General features: G+C 41.1%; 1 protein-coding gene across 1 annotated transcript in view; it reads left to right on the plus strand.

The window, feature by feature from the left end:
• Window positions 1–54: 54 nt before the first annotated feature.
• The window catches only part of LOC109955892 (transient receptor potential cation channel subfamily M member 7-like), a gene marked incomplete at its 5' end in the record, with an annotated part of 28221 nt that continues 9750 nt past the window's right edge, over window positions 55–18525 (plus strand). Inside the window, 20 exons of the mRNA XM_020592480.1 lie at window positions 55–155; window positions 542–676; window positions 781–831; window positions 918–1058; window positions 1320–1454; window positions 1624–1898; window positions 2007–2235; window positions 3129–3284; window positions 3593–3736; window positions 7554–7682; window positions 7906–8157; window positions 10325–10499; window positions 12068–12194; window positions 12361–12539; window positions 12782–12914; window positions 14058–14854; window positions 15807–15901; window positions 17041–17143; window positions 17275–17351; window positions 17475–17512. Coding sequence (XP_020448136.1) covers window positions 55–155; window positions 542–676; window positions 781–831; window positions 918–1058; window positions 1320–1454; window positions 1624–1898; window positions 2007–2235; window positions 3129–3284; window positions 3593–3736; window positions 7554–7682; window positions 7906–8157; window positions 10325–10499; window positions 12068–12194; window positions 12361–12539; window positions 12782–12914; window positions 14058–14854; window positions 15807–15901; window positions 17041–17143; window positions 17275–17351; window positions 17475–17512 — 3472 coding nt within the window. The remainder of the gene's footprint in view (window positions 156–541; window positions 677–780; window positions 832–917; window positions 1059–1319; window positions 1455–1623; window positions 1899–2006; window positions 2236–3128; window positions 3285–3592; window positions 3737–7553; window positions 7683–7905; window positions 8158–10324; window positions 10500–12067; window positions 12195–12360; window positions 12540–12781; window positions 12915–14057; window positions 14855–15806; window positions 15902–17040; window positions 17144–17274; window positions 17352–17474; window positions 17513–18525) is intronic.

The raw sequence follows: 18525 nt of genomic DNA on the forward strand, positions 1-18525 counted from the left end.
GGAATTAATATCCATTTGTGTGTATTTACACTTGGCTGTATGTGTGTATTTCAGGCACAAACTTATCTGCATTCGATCAGCTGGTCTTGACTCTGGCATGGAACCGTGTAGACATTGCCAAGAATCACGTGTTTGTGTATGGACAGCAGCTCCTGGTATGTTTATGTTTTTGTGTGTGTGTGTGTGTGTGTGTGTGTGTGTGTGTGAGAGAGAGAGAGAGAGAGCCACAGCTAACAGAGATGTTTGCTTGGATGTCCCTGCTGACCCTCGTCTTCAGTCTGAAGAGTCAGAGGATTGGACTTAGATAGCTGCCATGAACTGCTGTTCTTGACTGTAACATGATCCCCGTTAGAGTAATCTTCATAAGCTGTGTGTTTATGTTTACTTTTCAGCTCAGGGACTCCTGGCTCTTGGGTCAAGGAGAGAATTTTTAGTGTGTGTGTGTTTAAATTTGCCCATATTTTGGGCCTCTCTTTCATTGTAATAGATTATTTGGGCTAAAAGCATGTCTCACAATATGTTTTCTTCCTGTGTTTTATAGGTGAGCTCTTTGGAGCAAGCCATGTTGGATGCACTTGTAATGGACAGGGTGGATTTTGTCAAACTGCTCATAGAAAACGGTGTGAGCATGCATCGTTTCCTAACAATCAGCCGGCTGGAGGAGCTCTACAACACGGTAACATTATGAGGCACCTGTAAAGGAGATGGACCATTTGAAGTAATGATAAAATAACTGTTTGTTTCTTTATGGTTTTATATTTTATGTGTCTTCTACTTTAGAAACTTCCAAACAACCTGACTCTCCTCCACCTGGTTAGAGATGTTAAAAAGGTAGTTAGTCCACTTCATATAATTTTTATCATTTGATGTTAGCCCGCTCAGTTTAATGTCAACATTTTGTCTGTGCCTTCTTGCAGAGTCATCTGCCTCCAAATTATAGAATCACTTTGATTGACGTGGGCCTGGTCATTGAGTTCCTGATGGGTGGGACTTACAGGTGCAACTACACCAGGAAACGCTTCCGAATAATTTACAACAATCTCCATGGTATCAGCAGGGTGAGTTTGAACTGTTGGTGTGTGTCTGTAATACAATGTCCAAAACCGCTTCAGATGTTATTTGAAACTTTTGCATTTAAAAGTTTTATGATGTTTTGGAGTTAAACCCTGGAATGTCATGAGAATTTAGAAAAAATAAAAAATATTATAATAAAAATTTCATGAATTGTACTTGACCTAAGCCTTTAAATGTATTGTCAAATCTTATTAAAATTAGGGGAATGAAATTAAGTAAATCCAAAAATGTTATGTTCTGCACAGAGGTCGGGGCGCCTCACAGGAGGCCCTGGTTCTCAGCTGAGGAAAGGTCATGAGTCTTTCAGCATGCAGGCTGACAAAAAGGAGAAGACAAGACACAACCACTTCATCAAGACTGCACAGCCATACAAACCAAAGGTAAATGCCCACTGTTCAATTTAAAACAGAACTTCCTTTTCACTGGAGTAACCCACATGCACAGAAATATTTAGACATAAAGAGGTCTGTCTTTTTAAGGAGCCACTCAATGGAGAAAAAAAATCTGTCCCATTCTGCCATTCTCGCTGTTCCTTCCTTTTCCTCCTAGCTCGAGTCTTCCATGGAGCAGAGCAAAAAGAGCAAAGAGGAGATTGTCGACATAGATGACCCAGAGACACGGCGGTTTCCTTACCCTTTCAATGAGCTGCTGGTGTGGGCTGTGCTGATGAGGAGACAGAAAATGTCACTCTTCTTCTGGCAGCACGGTGAGGAGAACATGGCCAAGGCACTGGTGGCATGTAAACTCTGCAGGTCTATGGGCTATGAAGCCAAAAAGAGTGATGTGGTGGACGACACGTCAGAGGAGCTCAAGGAATACTCAAAGTAAGTCCTTCTGTGGCTGTAATATAAACATTAAATGGCTATAAACCTGTCAACTTTCCTTCACAATGTAAATGCTGAAGCCTTGCTCATTACGCTGATGTGTTTCAGTGAGTTTGGGACGTTAGCAGTGGACCTGCTGGAGCAGTCGTTCAGGCAAGATGAGACCATGGCCATGAAGCTGCTGACATATGAGCTAAAGAACTGGAGCAATTCCACCTGTTTGAAGTTGGCTGTCTCGTCACACCTACGGCCCTTTGTGGCTCACACATGCACCCAGATGTTGCTGTCAGACATGTGGATGGGAAGGCTGAACATGCGCAAGAACTCCTGGTACAAGGTTCATGTTGCATCTAGATTATATTTTTGGTAACTGATGAACATCTAGTGCTGTGCTTTGATTTCAGTTTACAGTGGTCACTGGGGTTCAACAGTGTGAATCAACCATTTTTATGGTTCATTACAGATTGATGTAAAAGTGTTGGCAGACGGTATAGTGTTCCTGGAGTTTGAACAATGGTTTGTTGCCATATCTGATCCCAATCTCAGTCCAAGTACATGTCAAGTGTCATTTAGTTGACTGATTTCTGATGATAAAAGGAGGCAACATTTATGAGTGGTCGTGCTTGGCTGGTACAAGGTGTAGTAGCATTTCTTGAACTCCAGGTTGTAGCTTACACTTCTAGAATCTTTGTACTTTTGCTGTAAAAACATTGCTGCGTTTTTGGTTTCAGTGTCACAAATAACAATGAACCAATTTCAGAATTAATTGAGAATTAAAGCAAAATAAATGGAATATTTATTGGTACAAGATTATTAGATGTATTATTAGATGTCCTGTGTGTAGCTCAGTTTACTTTGTCTTCCCAAGTTACTTGTTTTGATTTGTTACTCTTTCTGAATTACCATGCTATAATTTGCTCTTATTTGTTTGTCTTGGGTGACCAGTAATATCAGATCATTATTGTCTTTGCATCAGTGTGGGAACATTTTCAGCAGGGTTCGTCCTGAGTCATCATCATTGCATAAAATATTTAGATGGGTGAAAAACTGCTAAATGAGGACAGGATATTTTATGTGTGCTCTTTCTACCATGGTTTGTATTTCAGTGTTCAGGAGACATTTGGTCTTATTCAGTAAAAGAGTAGGGATTAATTAGTGCTTGTAATTGAAAGGACTCCCTCGATAAATATAGCAGCATTTACCCACATAAATGTGTGTGCTTGTCTCTAGGTGATTCTGAGTATCATGGTGCCTCCTGCCATCCTTCTGTTGGAGTACAAATCCAAGGCTGAGATGGCACACATCCCTCAGAGTCAGGATGATCATCAAATGACCATGGAGGACAGCGAACACAACTTCCAGAACACAGCTGATGATATCCAAATGGTCAGATTTACTAAGCCCCTCTGTTCACCTGTTTTACTGTCACCTTTTTTTATTTTCTTCATCTTTTGTCTTTTTCTAAAACCTCAACAATATATTCTCACCCTGTGAATTCATTGAGTCTTAAAGATCAAAACATCTCAATGTGTTATAGTTAAAACAGTGTTAGAGTTCACCAGCTGTGAACAGGCAGTTTTTCTGTTGTATTGTAAAAAGTTTGCTGATCATTTGTTTACTTCTGTCTCTTTTGCATTTTCTCTCCACATTGTGGCCTGCTGTTTTCTGATTTGTATCCTTGGGTCCCTCTGCAGGATGTGTTTAAGGAGACCAGATCCAGTGACCATGTGGAGGTGAAAAATGACATGGAGACTCATGTTCGCTCCAGGAAGCTGCCTTTAGGAAGGAAATTTTATGCCTTCTACCATGCTCCCATTGTCAAGTTCTGGTTCAACACGGTATGAAAATTTAGGCCCTTTTCCATAACCTGGTACCACCACCAAATAATTTGTCATTCGCACATTGATTTTTACTTGCATGTGTAAGTGAAATGCTCGCATCGTCATGCCCTAACAGAGTGGATGTTTACACCCAGGACCAGTAGCTTGTCAGTGAGATCTTTTAGATAGTTCAACTCTCTCTGAAGACTCTCCTACATATTAAGGCCCCTAGATGCTGAGACACCACCCTAATGTCACTGAATTAGGCACTATCCAGGATCTGACTGTCCATAAATACTGTAAGAGACCCATACAGAAAGTAGCGGGATGGAATGGAAACACATTCTTTCACTGTAGCTCACACAGTGGACAGATACAGTTGCAAGAAAAAGTAATGGCACTGTTTGCAGTTCCCAGCTTTTCTGCATAATTTGTTCAATAAATGTGATCTGATCTTCATCAAAGTCACAAATGTTAACAAACACTATTTTTAAGCACAAACAGTCATGATCTTTCATGTCTTTATTGAACATAGCTATTAAACATATAAAGTGTTGGTGGAACAAGTAATGGTGATAGTGTTTTAATAACCGGTTGAACCACCTCTGACAGCAACAATCTCAAGCTAGCGCTTCCTGTAGCTGCCTCGCAGAAGAAGAGATCTCAGACCTATGATCAAGAGTTGCTGATTTGTATGTAGATGGAAAGGGTTACAGAGTCATCTCAGACTTTAGATATTCATCAGTCCACAGTTAGACATATTGTCTATAAAGGGAAATGATTTGGTACTGTGGCTGCTCTCCACAGAAGTGGCTACCCAGCCAAGATCTCTCCAAAGGCACAGCACAGAATGTTCAGTGAGGTAAATAAGAACCCTAGAGTAACAGCTGAAGATATGAAGGATTCATTGGAGTTGGTTAACATCTCTGTTCATGAGTCAGCCATATGCAAAATATTGAACAGGCAAGGTCTCCATAGCAGGATGCCACAGAGGAAGCCATTGCTCTCCAAAAATGACATTGCAGCAGGCCTGATGCTTGCCAAAGGTCACCTTGAGACTTCACAGCACTACTGGGAAAATGTCCCACGGACAAATTAAACGAAGGTAGAATTGTCTGGGAAGAACACACAGCACTACTTATGGCATAAAAAGAGAACTGCGTGCCAACATGAAAACATCATCCCAACAGTGAAGTACGGTGGAGGGAGCATCATGATTTGGAGCTGCTTTGCTGCCTCTGGACCTGGACTGCTTGCCATTGTGGAGGGGGAAATGAATTCCCAAGTTTATCCAGGTATCCTACAAGATAATGTCAGGGTGGCTGTCTGCAAGCTGAAGCTCAGAATAAGCTGGGTGATGCAGCAGGACAATGGCCCTAAACATTGAAGTAAATCTACTGCAGAATGGCTTCAGACACAAAATCCGCCTTTTGGAGTGGCCCAGTCAGAGTCCAGACCTCAGCTCAATAGAGATGCTGTGAAATGACCTCTAGAGAGCCATTCACACCAGATGTCCTAAGAATATGGCGGAGCTGAAGCAGCTCTCTTGAGGAAGAATGGTCCAAAGCTCCTCATAAACCTGTTGCAATGACTTTTTCCACCATCACTTTGTATGTTTAATGGGTGTGTTCAATAATGACATGAAAGATCAGGGCTGAAATATTTCTGACTTTGGTGAAGGTCAGATTACATTTCATGACCAAATTATTCAGAAAAGCAGGAAATTGCACGGGAAAGCTCAGGGAACACAATTATACAACATTTCCAAATCTCTAACATGCATCTAGTAAAGACACCACACATAGTATTTTGTCTGGACCATGGGTAGAATCTACTGAATATAATGCTCAGCAGTCAGTTGTAGTCTCCTTTCCTAGTGCCTTGGCATAGCCGTTCCCTGAGTGGTATAGCAGTGATTCCAGGTGAGTTGCAACACCATCCTGCTTTAAAAAAATATATTTTACAAAATGAAAGCCTCTGCATATTATTGCCTTTGAACATAACTTTTAAACACTACTACACTGCCAAAAAAGAGGCAGTAGCAGCAGTTCAAACTTATTTTCACACATTTTCCTAAATACACACCTGTACTGTCACAAGTAAGGGCGTCTGTGCTCATGTGGGGTTCTCACTCATCTTTTCTCACATGTTCAGAAGTTTATTTATGTACACAGGCCTGAGGCTTGTTCAAGAACCTTCACTGAGGTTTTAATCTGCAGAAACAGTGCTGAGAGGTGCTGATCCAATCACTGAAATTGCTCATTTACTATAGCCTGAGCTTATCTACATCTACTTTCAACACATCAACGCAGAACTGCAGTAGTGACTTACCTGTCAGAGGGCCATGTTAATGGCCGATTTTCCAACAATTCACACATTGCATTTCAAGGTTGAGCAATTTTTGAAATGGTTGACCTGGTCCAAGTTGTACCAAGGAGAGAGTGTGTGTGTGTGTGTGTGTGTGTGTGTGTGTGTGTGTGTGTCCTCACTTTTTCGGACTCCTCCAAAAGGCTGTTTGATGGTTAAGACCTGGCTTTAGGGTTAAGTGTTAGAATTAGGTTAGGGGCTAGGGAATGCATTATGTCAGTGTATGTCTTCACAAAGATAGCTATACAAACGTGTTTGTGTGGGAGACTATGAATGCTCAACTAGCCTGCCTGCATGGCTATTTTCTCACTTTCCCACAGTCTTAGTCTGGTGACCTGTGCTTTAAACAGAGTCAATGTACCACTGGTCAACAATCATACATTACCTATATTTGTTGCTGTACATTAAATGATAAAGATAAAAGCATCATTTGATTTAAGCTGTTTGAAGGATCTGTTAGGCGAGAGCTAACATTTTGTCGAATACTGATTGGTATACACCACAAAATAAAAATGAATAACAAATTACTTTATAATCTCTCATCATGATTTATGTAAATGGAATGTTATTTGTTTTTAAAACTAATTTGTATAAATGGGTACCTGACAATTAAATCAACTCTGCAGCCATGCTAATAGCTGTGCCAGCACAGTAATGGTTTGAGCTAATTGCTAATTTTGGCATGTTGACATGCTCATGATGACAATGGTAACATGCTGACGTTAGGTACTGTAGCTGCATTTTCACTATCTTAGCTACCATGTTAACATTTGTTAATTAGCGCAAAATAATGTACAAAAGAGGCTAATGGTAGTATATTTCCCAGTAAACGTCTAATAGTCCTGTAAAAAGTAATGGAGCAGTTTGACAAAATATCCACTTTAGTTTGAAAATTCTTTTATTTGTTTGATATTTGTTGAAATTTGAATAAAAGAGTACCTCCTTCAGGTTTGTTATCAGTCCACTGAGTGGACTATTTATTCCCAACTCAAAGTCACTTTTGGCTTTTCCCGTTTAGGGGTCACCACAGCGAATCGTCACACTGGCGACTCGCATGTTGACATTTGGCACGTGTTTTACGCCGGATGCCTTTCCCAATGCAACCCTGAATCAAACCCGGGCCACAGCGGCGAGAGCGCTGCACCTTAACCACTAGCTTATGCTCCAAACTCAAAGTGCCATAATGAAATGCAGCTCCTTCATGCTCAAGCCTTGTCACTGACACTGACTTTGTCCTAAAATATATAGGGAAGTATCCCTTCCCTGAAAATGGATGAATTTAGAGGTGCTGCCAACACAGGCCAGTTATTTACATCCAGTCTATCTTGTATTCAGTATATTACATTTATGGCATATGTTGGAAAAATGACAGCATTCATGGAAAAATTAATCCCTTATTGCATTTGAAAAAGTATCAGTGTTTTTAGAGTTGTTTGAGTCTTAATTGTTGTATGTTTCCCACTGACAGCTCTTCTATTTGGGCTTCTTGATGTTGTACACATATGTGGTCCTGGTGAAAATACCTGAATGGCCTTCTCCTCAAGAGTGGGTGGTGATCCTCTACATCTTTACCTCTGCCATTGAGAAAATTCGAGAGGTTAGTGGAAGAGAAGTACTTTTTCAGAAGCACACAGCCAAAGCTTTGGTTTTAAAATAGTGATAATACATGTATTCATATGGCAGTGAGACACTTTAGCTTTTGATATGAGCTTGTTTTCTGTAGTCCTGTCCTAAAATGAACTTCAAGAGAGTTCAGCTCTTCAAAGACGGTTTGATTAATCTCTTTGATTATTTTATCTCTTCTTCTTTCTTCCCCCCAGATGTTCATGTCTGAAGCAGGCAAAATAAGCCAGAAGGTGAAGGTCTGGTTCAGTGACTATTTCAATGTTTCTGACTTTCTGGCCTTAGTGAGCTTCTTTATTGGCTTTGGCCTGAGGTTGGCTGGAGGTGATGCCTTCGTCCCTGGGAGGACAGTTTATTGCCTCAATATCATTTTCTGGTATGTGCGACTCCTGGATATCCTGGCTGTCAACCAGCAAGCTGGGCCATATGTCATGATGATTGCTAAAATGGTGAGTTCTTTGATTATATGAAACACAGTTACCAGTTACCACAATTAACATAATGTATAGTCAACAAAAACTGCCACATTGGGACAAAATTTTCATTATTTTGGGTCTGTACACAGTGATTTGAAATTAAACTATGTACTTTAAATATAGGCTGTCAGCTTTAATTAAAGTGTTTTGTCAGAAATATTGTATGAACCAGGGAGAAATGTCAACCTTCTTACACATAGCCATCCAGGTTTTGGAGCTCAAGAGAAATTGGACATTTGGCTGCTCAGCTGTTCAATGGCCCCATGTGTTATTCCCATGTTAGTTCATTTATAAATAAGCACAGAAAAGGTATAAATTTTGTTTATATCTTTCAATGGAGCACCTGACAAAATGACAAAACAATTATCAAGCTGTGACAGAAATAAAGCACATTTAACTTGTCTAGTGACATCTGGTGGCATGATTTTTGAAACTCAAAACTGACAGAGCCCTCCCCATTTTACTCACCATATTATCAATTTGTTTTGGTTATGAGAATGAATTATCCAGAATTATAGCGAGGTCTTGTCTCCTTTACCTGTTCACCACGTACTGTATATTGTTAACACTCAATGTTAGTATTGGTTCAGCTTTTAGTTGATACCTTGTTTTAATTATAATAGACTTTGTTTTCCCAATCTTAAACATTGGTTTTATATTTGTTACCCATTCAGCCACTAACTCCAGCTCATTTAGTATTTCATTCAACTCATATAATGATGATGTAGCTGCATATACTATTGAATCGTCGGCATACACACCAATTTGTGCTTTATTTACAGCTAGTGGAAGATCATTTATAAAAATAGGAAATAATAATGGCACCAAACAGCTACCTTGAGGCACGCCACAATTAATATATCTAGTCTTTTACAAATTTCCTTTAGAAAACTTTTAAAAGCTGTGAAATTGGTTGACTTTATTTAATTAGTCTGGTATTTTATGATAAACCTTTATTTTCTTTGTTGCCCAGAGTTACAAGTTTGTTTTGTTTTTTCCCTTTGGTGAATACAGTGCACTTCTGTTCAAGTTAAAGGCTTATCTTAGCCTAATTTAGCTAAATGGAAAGCACTGAGAAATATAGTTTTGTGTGTAGCTCAAGAAATTTGCCCAACACCTCTAAATTGTATTATACTTTTGTACAATTTTTGTTTTTAAAATATTACAAATAATGTGTTGTATCTTCTTTATTTAATTCACACACAAACGGTGTGTAAAAATAGCAAGTTGTGGGTTTACGGGGGATTATGTGTGGGATTGCTTGGCTGGGCCCTTGACTTCCTGAAGTTTAGTTATTGTCTTATTTTAGAGGTGCTGCTCAGTGGGGACAGAAGCAGGCTACCTGTTTGCCCACTTTTCAGTCTTTATGCTACACTAAGCTAACACAGCTTTATATTTAGTCTACAGTGAATAAGGTTCCATCATTTATGCCTTCATCATAGCTGTAATGTAATCCTCATCCCTTCAAAATTACTGTGTCTGGGACCAACCGCTGAGTTCACTCATATTTCGTTATTGCTCTGTCTGGTCTTTTTGCTGAAGCTCAACATTTTTGTGGCAGTGTTATAAATGACTTGTCATGCTGGTAGAACCAAAGACAACCTCATCCTGCATAATGGGCACTCAACTTTGTTGTCCATCTGAGTGAAATGAGGGGGTGGGGGTGGGGGGGCTGAATCTGCTGACATCTCCTGCCTGCTCTTCATGGAAACTGTGTGTATAGCACATGGGCAGTGTGTCTCCCTGATGTTAAAAAAAAAAAAAAGTCTTGGGGCAGAAACGGTGTCATAAACATTAGTTCCATTTCTCTACAATGTAAAAAAAATAAGTCTCCAAAAATGATTAGATTTTTCTTATTCAGTATTTGACAACGTTGATCTTTTCGACTAAGCAAATAATTATTCATACATTTTACTAGTTTTTATTTGTTATGTATTTAATACGCTTTAAGTGAAGAGACCTTTTAAAGCGTTTGGTTTTTTTAAGCTAAAATAATAAAACAGCGCTGCTTCAGGATCCCCAGAGTAGACGTATGTGCTTTAGAGAAACTCTCTGACATGGACTTAAAAAGTCAAATGTTATTTCATGTATTGATAAAACCCTCAATCATGTTTCATTCACTATGTGATGTCTCTTACAGGTGGCCAACATGTTTTATATTGTAGTAATAATGGCTGTTGTCCTGTTGAGCTTTGGCGTACCCAGGCAAGCCATTCTGAAGCCAAATGAAGAGCCCAGCTGGACATTGGCCAAAGATGTGGTTTTCCAACCATACTGGATGATGTATGGGGAAGTGTATGCCTATGAAATCGATGGTAAGGATGATGAAAATGGTAGGGGAAATTACAAAGGTAAGGATAGTTGTATTTATAGCTTCTCATCACAGCATATAGCTGATTGTCACTAGGAACAAACACTGGTAATCAAACCTGCAATGGTGTAATTATTATTTGTCCTCACAACCTCTTTCACACAATATTGTTCGCAGCCAGAGCAGATCTCAGGGCTGGGGGGTCAGGGCTTTTTGCTTCACCACAGCATCGACTGTCTTGATTCAGTCTGGTTAAAAGGCAACAGTTATGACTATTGCTCGAGTCATGTACATTTGAATCCATGTTCAGAGTTGGCATCCTGACTTTTCACACACCACTGAAATATGTCATGTACAGTAGTTAATCACTGATCTTTTGCAAAAGCTGGCGAATAGGTAGTGAAATACAAGGAAAGGCTCTACAGGTTTTAATTTTTGACAAATATTTGAATTGAGAATCCTAGTTGCATTCTATTTGTCCAAATTATAGTAATCTGTTGTACTTGCTTGCAGTAAAGTAAAGTATACTTTAAAATGTAAAGTGTAATTTACAATGTGTACCTTACAGGGCTTCTCAAAGTCTGGACTCTGGTCCAGATCCGGACCAGAGCCGGCAAGTGTATGACATTTAATTTCCACTAGTGACAAGAGCTCAAGGGTCGCCTAATAGGTGACTTAGTTAGCTAACGGTTAACAGGCGTCCACATTCTGTCCTTCGGGTAAGAGAAAGCGAGACGTACCCTGACAGAAGATGCTGACATTATGTCACCAATGCAGTGAGGGTGCCCCTGTTCAAATCTGCAAAGAAAAGAAAGGCTGACCAAGAAAACAGAGTTTTCTCTGTCCACCGACAAGTGGACAGAGAAATATGTCATAATAAAAATAAATAAATTGTCATAAATGTATAAATTGAATTACATATTTATTATGGAGGTCATAGCTAAAGGTGGTGTTGTACTGGAATGCATTGTATTCAGAGGTGTCTATATTTTTTGTCCTCCTCAGCTACATACATGAGGTCAGAATATCAGAAACACCTCTAAATATAATGAAGTCCAGTACAACACCACCTTAAACTATTACCTCAATAAACAGTTGTACAGATGTACCTAATAAAGTTACTGGTGAGTGTATGCTGCTTGTAAGTTATAAGCAAGTTTAATAAAGTCATTTGCTTATCACCAGTTGTTCCAGACCATAGACTTTGATTATAAATCAGATTTAGACTTTTGAATATTAAGTTTACAGTATATGTGTTAGGGTTTTGTTTGCTTTGGGGGGTTTACATTGTTGGCAGTTGCCAACAGTGTAGTTAAGCTTCTTGCTGAAACAGTTGAAACACCACAATGAATATCTACAAAAATGGCAGTTTTATATTAAACAAAATTGGTTTTTAATGTAAATGTGTACCTTGTCCCAGTCATTTTATTCACATTATATTTTACCTTTTTAGCTAAAGTTGTACATGCATATGAACAAGACCTGAATGCACCAAGTGTGTATATCATTAGTACATTTGGAGAGAGAGTGTGTGTGTGTGTGTGTTACCTAATGGGCTTATTCTCTTTGCAGTGTGCGCCAATAACAGTGAAGTAAAGGCCCTGTGTGGACCAGCAGTGTGGTTGACTCCGTTTCTACAAGCAGTCTACCTCTTTGTACAGTATATACTAATGGTCAACCTTCTCATTGCCTTCTTCAAGTAAGTGCACAACAGATCCAACTTCTGTCCTTAAAGAGGAATTTTGGCACTCATTAGCCTCACCATGGCCAAGCTTTGGATTGTGTTGAAACTAAATAAAATATTGCTGGCTTTCTACTCACAATTGTCATTGTTCTAAGTGTCAGTTTTGCACTTTTTTTTTCAGCAATGTGTATATGCAAGTAAAGTCCATTGCTAATCTGGTGTGGAAGTACCAGCGCTACCACTTCATTATGGCCTACCACGAGAAGCCTGTCCTCCCACCTCCCTTCATCCTCCTGTGCCATATCTGCTCCCTCTTCTGTATGTGTAGAAAGAGGAAGAAGGAGAATACCTATGGACCAAGTATGACCACACTACTGTCGCTGTCTCCTACATGTAAATTGTTGAAAGAGGAGCCATTTTGCCACTGATGATTCATGATGCCATTCATAGGGTCCACAAACACATTTAATCGGAGTATGTGAAGGACACAAAACTGCTCAACAGAGGTTCCCCAATAGCAACAAGGCTTGGCTTTTTGTTGAGACATACATTTTGATGTTATCTATTCACTTTGGCCTCATATTTAATCCTCTTTCTTTCAGAGCTGTTTCTCACTGAGGAAGACCAAAAGAAGCTTCATGATTTTGAGGAGCAGTGTGTTGAGACCTACTTTCATGAAAAGAATGATCAGTTTCACTCGGGAAGTGAGGAGCGCATACGTCTTACCTCAGAAAGGTGGGACTGTTATTGCCCTTCTTAGAGGCAATATTTATGTAGTACTCATGAAATATATAGTATAATTACAAGAGCAAAGTTTTTATCTTGGATAATTCAATTGAGCTTTTGTAATCTACAACTCATGTTGAAGTTGACGAATCGAAATAACCGGATAACCTTAGGCAATATTAGAAAATTCCGCATTACTTATTTGATCTTGGATGTGTTACGTGACATACAAAGAACGGGACCCTGAACATTAGCTATCATAGTCTTGGTTAACTAAGGCCGGGAGCCGAGTGTCAGACTGCAGAGAGCACCACTACAGCTGCGGTGCTAAATCAGACAACTGCCAGACAAAAGTTCAGTAAAATGTTCGCAACTATGCTGAAACTCCCAACAGTGAATAGAGACGCTTCCTCATATTTTGTCAGATGGCAAGAAGGTGCATTCATTGTCTAATTTGTGCAGCCTTTACTGGCAATCAGCAAACTCCAAACCCCTGGGAACAGCATGGGACTGTGAAGCTATTTTGGTGTAATGGCCAAATGTATTAATGTATTAGAACTTCTCCATTCATCACCTGATGCACAATGGCCCAAAAAGCATATTTCCCCGAGTGAGAGCAGTGAATACAATTTTCAGTACATCATAAGCCCCATGAAAATCTTTTTCTCATTTGAATTTGATCTAGCTGGTCCAGTATCATTTTGAAAGTCTAAAAAAGCAATAGGATTCTTTAGTTTTATTCCATTCTTACTGTATATGCGTGGAGCCAGCTTGAAGTCACCTGGCTCAGAACTTGTGGCTCTTTGAGCCCAAAAACACAGATGCCTGCAGAACATCCAGCAAAGTTCTATGGCCAGAATCTGGAATCATGAAATTTATTTATTTTTTCCAATATGCACCACTAAGTAATCCGCTCTCTAGTTCTCTTTAATACATCCATGGCAAACACATGTAACCTATCTCACTAATTGCCTAGTGGCGTGACCACAGACTACAGCAAACTACACTACTTTTACTGTCCAAACGTCTTTGTCTTCTGCGTTGTTGATTAATATGTTTTTAATTCACCGATTAACTGCAATGTTACATTATCGGTCAGCAGCAACAAGAACTGAGCTGTGGCTAACTGAAGCTACTGTTTGTCATTTCCAGGGTTGAGGCCATGTGTTTGCAGCTGAAGGAGGTTGGGAACAAGGTCAACTTTATAAAACGCTCTCTGCACACACTGGATTCCCAGATTGGCCACCTTCAGGACCTCTCAGCTCTGACTGTGGACACTCTGAAGACCCTCAGTGCCCAGAGGGTGTCAGAGGACAGCAAGGTCCACAATCAGATCACCCGGGAGCTCAGCCTGTCTAAGAATGTGGTCCCCAGCATCGCCCCAACAGACACCGGCCCCCACTCCAAATCATCTGTGATAGGCAAACGCAGTGTGGGGGCCTTCTTCGGCTCCTCTTTCCCCCAGACAGGAGCCAACATAGCAGATTCTCTTTTTGGGATTGGTGTAGGGGGAGGAGCTGGGACGGAGAGAAACAAGGAAGTTTGGGCCAGCCCTGGAGCAGAACTGGGGCGGGACCCCAACCTGAATCTGGCATTGAGTCCAGAGAGGAGGGGGTTGTTTGGGCTCGGGCACCTTGCTGCAGAGGCTGGCTCCTCAGGCAGTGTTGGCTCCAGTGCCCTTGTCCAAAGTGCTGTGGCCATTTCCCCTTTGGAGCTGCATCTGCAAGGCCCCTCTCTCACCCAGAGTAAGCTAACTGGTCCACAAGAGCTGGGCCGTTCTGACTCTCTATCCAGCCTGCCCAGTGTGCCCTCCCCTGTGGCTCAGTTCCACATCAGCAGCACCCCTTCCCAGTCCAGTGCCTCCAGCCACCCAGAGCTCGCCCCAGCTGGGCAATGCCAGCAGCTGCCCCAGCCAGACAGCACCACAGTAGAGTTTGGTGTCTTTGTGGGTAAGTATCAGACTGAGGGTGAATCTGGTGATGGTGAGGGGAAAAAAGAGAAGGTTGGAAACTGTGCTTGTGTGTATCCTACTGTTGTCATCTCGCCTGTGGACTCTGCTCAGTCTGACTGCTTTCCTGCATGCACTGTGAAGCCTGGGAACATGGAGAGGTTAGGAACGGGGGAGAGGGAGAGACAGTGGGGGTATGTGAATGAGGCGTTCTGCGACGACGAGGGCAGATCGAGCTCTCTGAGCAGACGTGGTGCAGCCACTGAAGTTCCACTGGCACCCAGGAGACCCCACCGACAGTGGAGTGAATCCAGATGTCCAGTGTCCTGCTGTGAGGGGCAAAATGGGTTAGAAGTCCCCCTTGACAAGAAGAATGCAGCAAGAGGGCCAAACACGAGAGGTTTGAGTTTCAGGCTGATGTTGAAAGCTGTGTCTGCCGGATGCTCGAGTCTGTCCACCTCAAAATCAGGATCCCAGTACACTTGTAGCTGGTGCCCTTTTCTTTCTCTGCTCTGTCAAGGCCTCTTTAACTTGTTAATTCTTGGTTCCTGGGTGACTCTGGGGTTTTTGCTGGTCAAAATTTTCAGTCCAGTGATTTATTATGGATGTGTTTGTCAGATGGAGGTGAAGGGAGACATTTTTCATAAGAATCAGATGTTTGAACTGTGATTATTTCACTCTTGTGGTGTTGGTCACGTCACCAGACATGGCAGCGAGTTTGCTTGTGTTCTTCTGAATGTCAAAACAGTGATTGTCTTAGATTTCACAGTGGGACTAGTAAATACTCACACTCAGTCAAATAATTTATTTTTCTGAAGTGTTGTTGGGGAAACGGTTACATGAGGCAAACATGAATTACTTAGGCAAAATAAAAGTATTACATTTTAATATTTATTTTAATAATGTGAGAGGGTATTTGAAATTATGGGTTAACAATATTTTCTGGGTTTCAGGACATAAAGAGAGTTTGAACCTCCAGGACTCTACACCCAAGGACGACACTACCTCCAGCAGACGGCAAAGCCCGACCACACAGAGCAGATTGCAGGTGTGTGATTACATGGATCATTGTATCGTTGTTTGTAGTTTTTCTCAGAAAAGCCGTTTGTGCAAATCTTTTGTCTCTTAAATAGGTCAGTCATATTTTACTGTATTTCAGAAAAATGTAATAGTTTCTTCTGACATTAGCTGAGGCACAGTATTTCAGAAGAGGTGTGGTGCCACCACTATAAAACTTCAGAACTCACTGAACCATTAAGTTGTGTGTGTTGTGTTAGTTTGCTACTTTTACAGTCTTGTCCTTTGCAGCCATACTTTATAATTTACCTGATAATGTTAAAAAAGTGAAATTTATCATTAAAGGTAGAGTTGGTGCTCCTGGAAAAACCAGCAAGAGGAAGCTTGATTTTGAAAGTAGACAATCAAAGAAATCCCACCCTTTCGTTTTGACTTCTCTCCAAAGCCAAAACACAAAGCACACTGCAATTCGCACTGCCTGACTACTACACACAGATTTTAGGAAAATAACAAATGCCCCTCAAACAAAACAAAAGCGATGATTACCTGTCCAGCAGAAACACAGCCACTATGGCTTCATCTTTCAGCCCCTTTTGTTTTCTCAGTTGTCACCGTTGTTCAAAAGCCTTAAGCCTGGTTTTACTTCTTGCAGTATCCAACTTCTTTTTAGTTGTAAATTTGTCAGGTAGTGTTACCTGTCCAGATCTGCAGCCCCAAACCTTAGTTGGGAACCTCTAGTTCATGACTAAACTGCTTCAGCCCTGGGTCGTAGACGTTAACTAGCCTTGGAAGTCCAGGCTTTTCCAGCGGGGAGAAGTGAAGAGGGAGGCCAACTAACTCTGTTCAAAACACATGTTTTAATTACATCTTGGTAACATGGACACTGCATGTGGCCTTTGATGCCCAGTTAACTGCATTACAGTCCTATCAATACACTTAAAGCTGACTGCATGTAAAAGGATTAATTCCATGTAGCGGTATTCTCACACTCATACGGCATGCAGGTAGCAACTTCCGTCAGTGCATTTAATGTATTCATTGCCATTGGGATGAAAAGAGAATTTCAATATATGTAACAAAAATACTTAGAAAAAGAACCATCAACCCTACCTTTAATCAGTATTTCAGAATAATGCTCACCTTCTCTTTCTGGCTCGGTCTCTTTTACAGCTGCAGGCTCAGCCTGAAGGTCAGAGTCATATCAGAGCAGTCAATTCTTATGCTGGCTTCACAGAGCTCCACAGAAACCCGGCTTTTCTCCATCCTGACCCCAGTAAGTGGAAAAAAATCTTTATTTCAACGCAATACAACACTAAAACGAGCACATTTATCTGCTTTCATCTCAAATGTTCAGTGTCTCTGGTAACACATGACAGTTGTTGATTGTTCATTGTGTCTCTGTAGCTCTGACAAAGAAGGATCGGAGCAGAGTTTCAGCTGAAAATGTCTGCACCCATGAGGACCCCAGGGTCACAGTACCAGTAAGAAGCATATTTATGTTTGTATTTCCATGAGTACAAAGTTAAAACAACAGTATAGTTTAAGTCTTATTAACCTTAATAAAGCCAGTTTTTGTTTACCAAAACACCTTGTTTCTCCACCAGGAAACAGTTCATGTCAAATCAGCTCAACCCAGCAGCCTGTAAGTGTTTTGCAGTGCTCACAAACACTCATATAGACCAATCCACAGCCACTTTAACTATACAGAGAGTCATAGAGAAAGTGCTGCTAGGCTGTTTGAGTCTGGGTCATAGGAGCCTTTGACAGCAACTCTCTCTCCATTAAGATATGTTTTGGGGATGTTTCTACTAAAAAAAAAATTTGAAAATTACCACACATTGTAGCTTTAAGTTGAGGTCTGGTCCTTGTTTGTTTCACTCAGCCAGGACACTGAGATGCAAATGAATTACACAAGCTTAATTTACAGACTGTACTTCTCAAATATTACCAACATGTGAACATTCCCACTCGGGGCAAGAACACTCTGGATCATGTTTACAGTAACATACGTGGTGCATACAGGGCTGCACCTCGCCCCCACCTTGGACGCTCGGACCACATTTCTTTGTTCCTGTATCCAGCCTACAGACAAAGACTGAAACAAACAAACCCTGTCACCAAGCAAATTAAACTCTGGACCCCAGAGACTGAAGGCATCCTGCAGGATTATTTCGCCAAGACAGACTGGGATGTGTTTAAAGCTGCAGCCACCTCAGAGGACTTTTCTGTCAGCGTACAGGATTATGTTGAGTATGTGAATGGATACATTAGTACCTTTATCGACAACATTGTGCCCACCATACAAGTCAGGAGGTTCCCCAACCAAAAGCCCTGGATAAACAGTCAGGTACGCCACATGCTGCATGTTCGCTCTCATGCATTCAGATCAGGCGATGAGACGGAGTACAAAGCTGCAAAGTACAGACTGAGGAAAGTCGTCACAGCGGCCAAGAGGCAGTACAGAGAGAAGCTGAATGGCTTCTATTCTACTGCTGACTCTGGATGGATGTGGCAAGGCCTGCAGCACATCACAGACTACAGGACCACCACCAGCATCGTCAGCTCCACAGACAGCCTGCCAGATGACCTCAACACCTTCTACACCCGCTTTGAGACCTCCAGCCACAGCACAGAGAGGAGGCACACACACACCGA

Source organism: Monopterus albus, unplaced genomic scaffold, assembly GCF_001952655.1.
Source record: "Monopterus albus unplaced genomic scaffold, M_albus_1.0 scaffold17.1, whole genome shotgun sequence".
NCBI classification, from domain to species: Eukaryota; Metazoa; Chordata; class Actinopteri; order Synbranchiformes; family Synbranchidae; genus Monopterus; species Monopterus albus.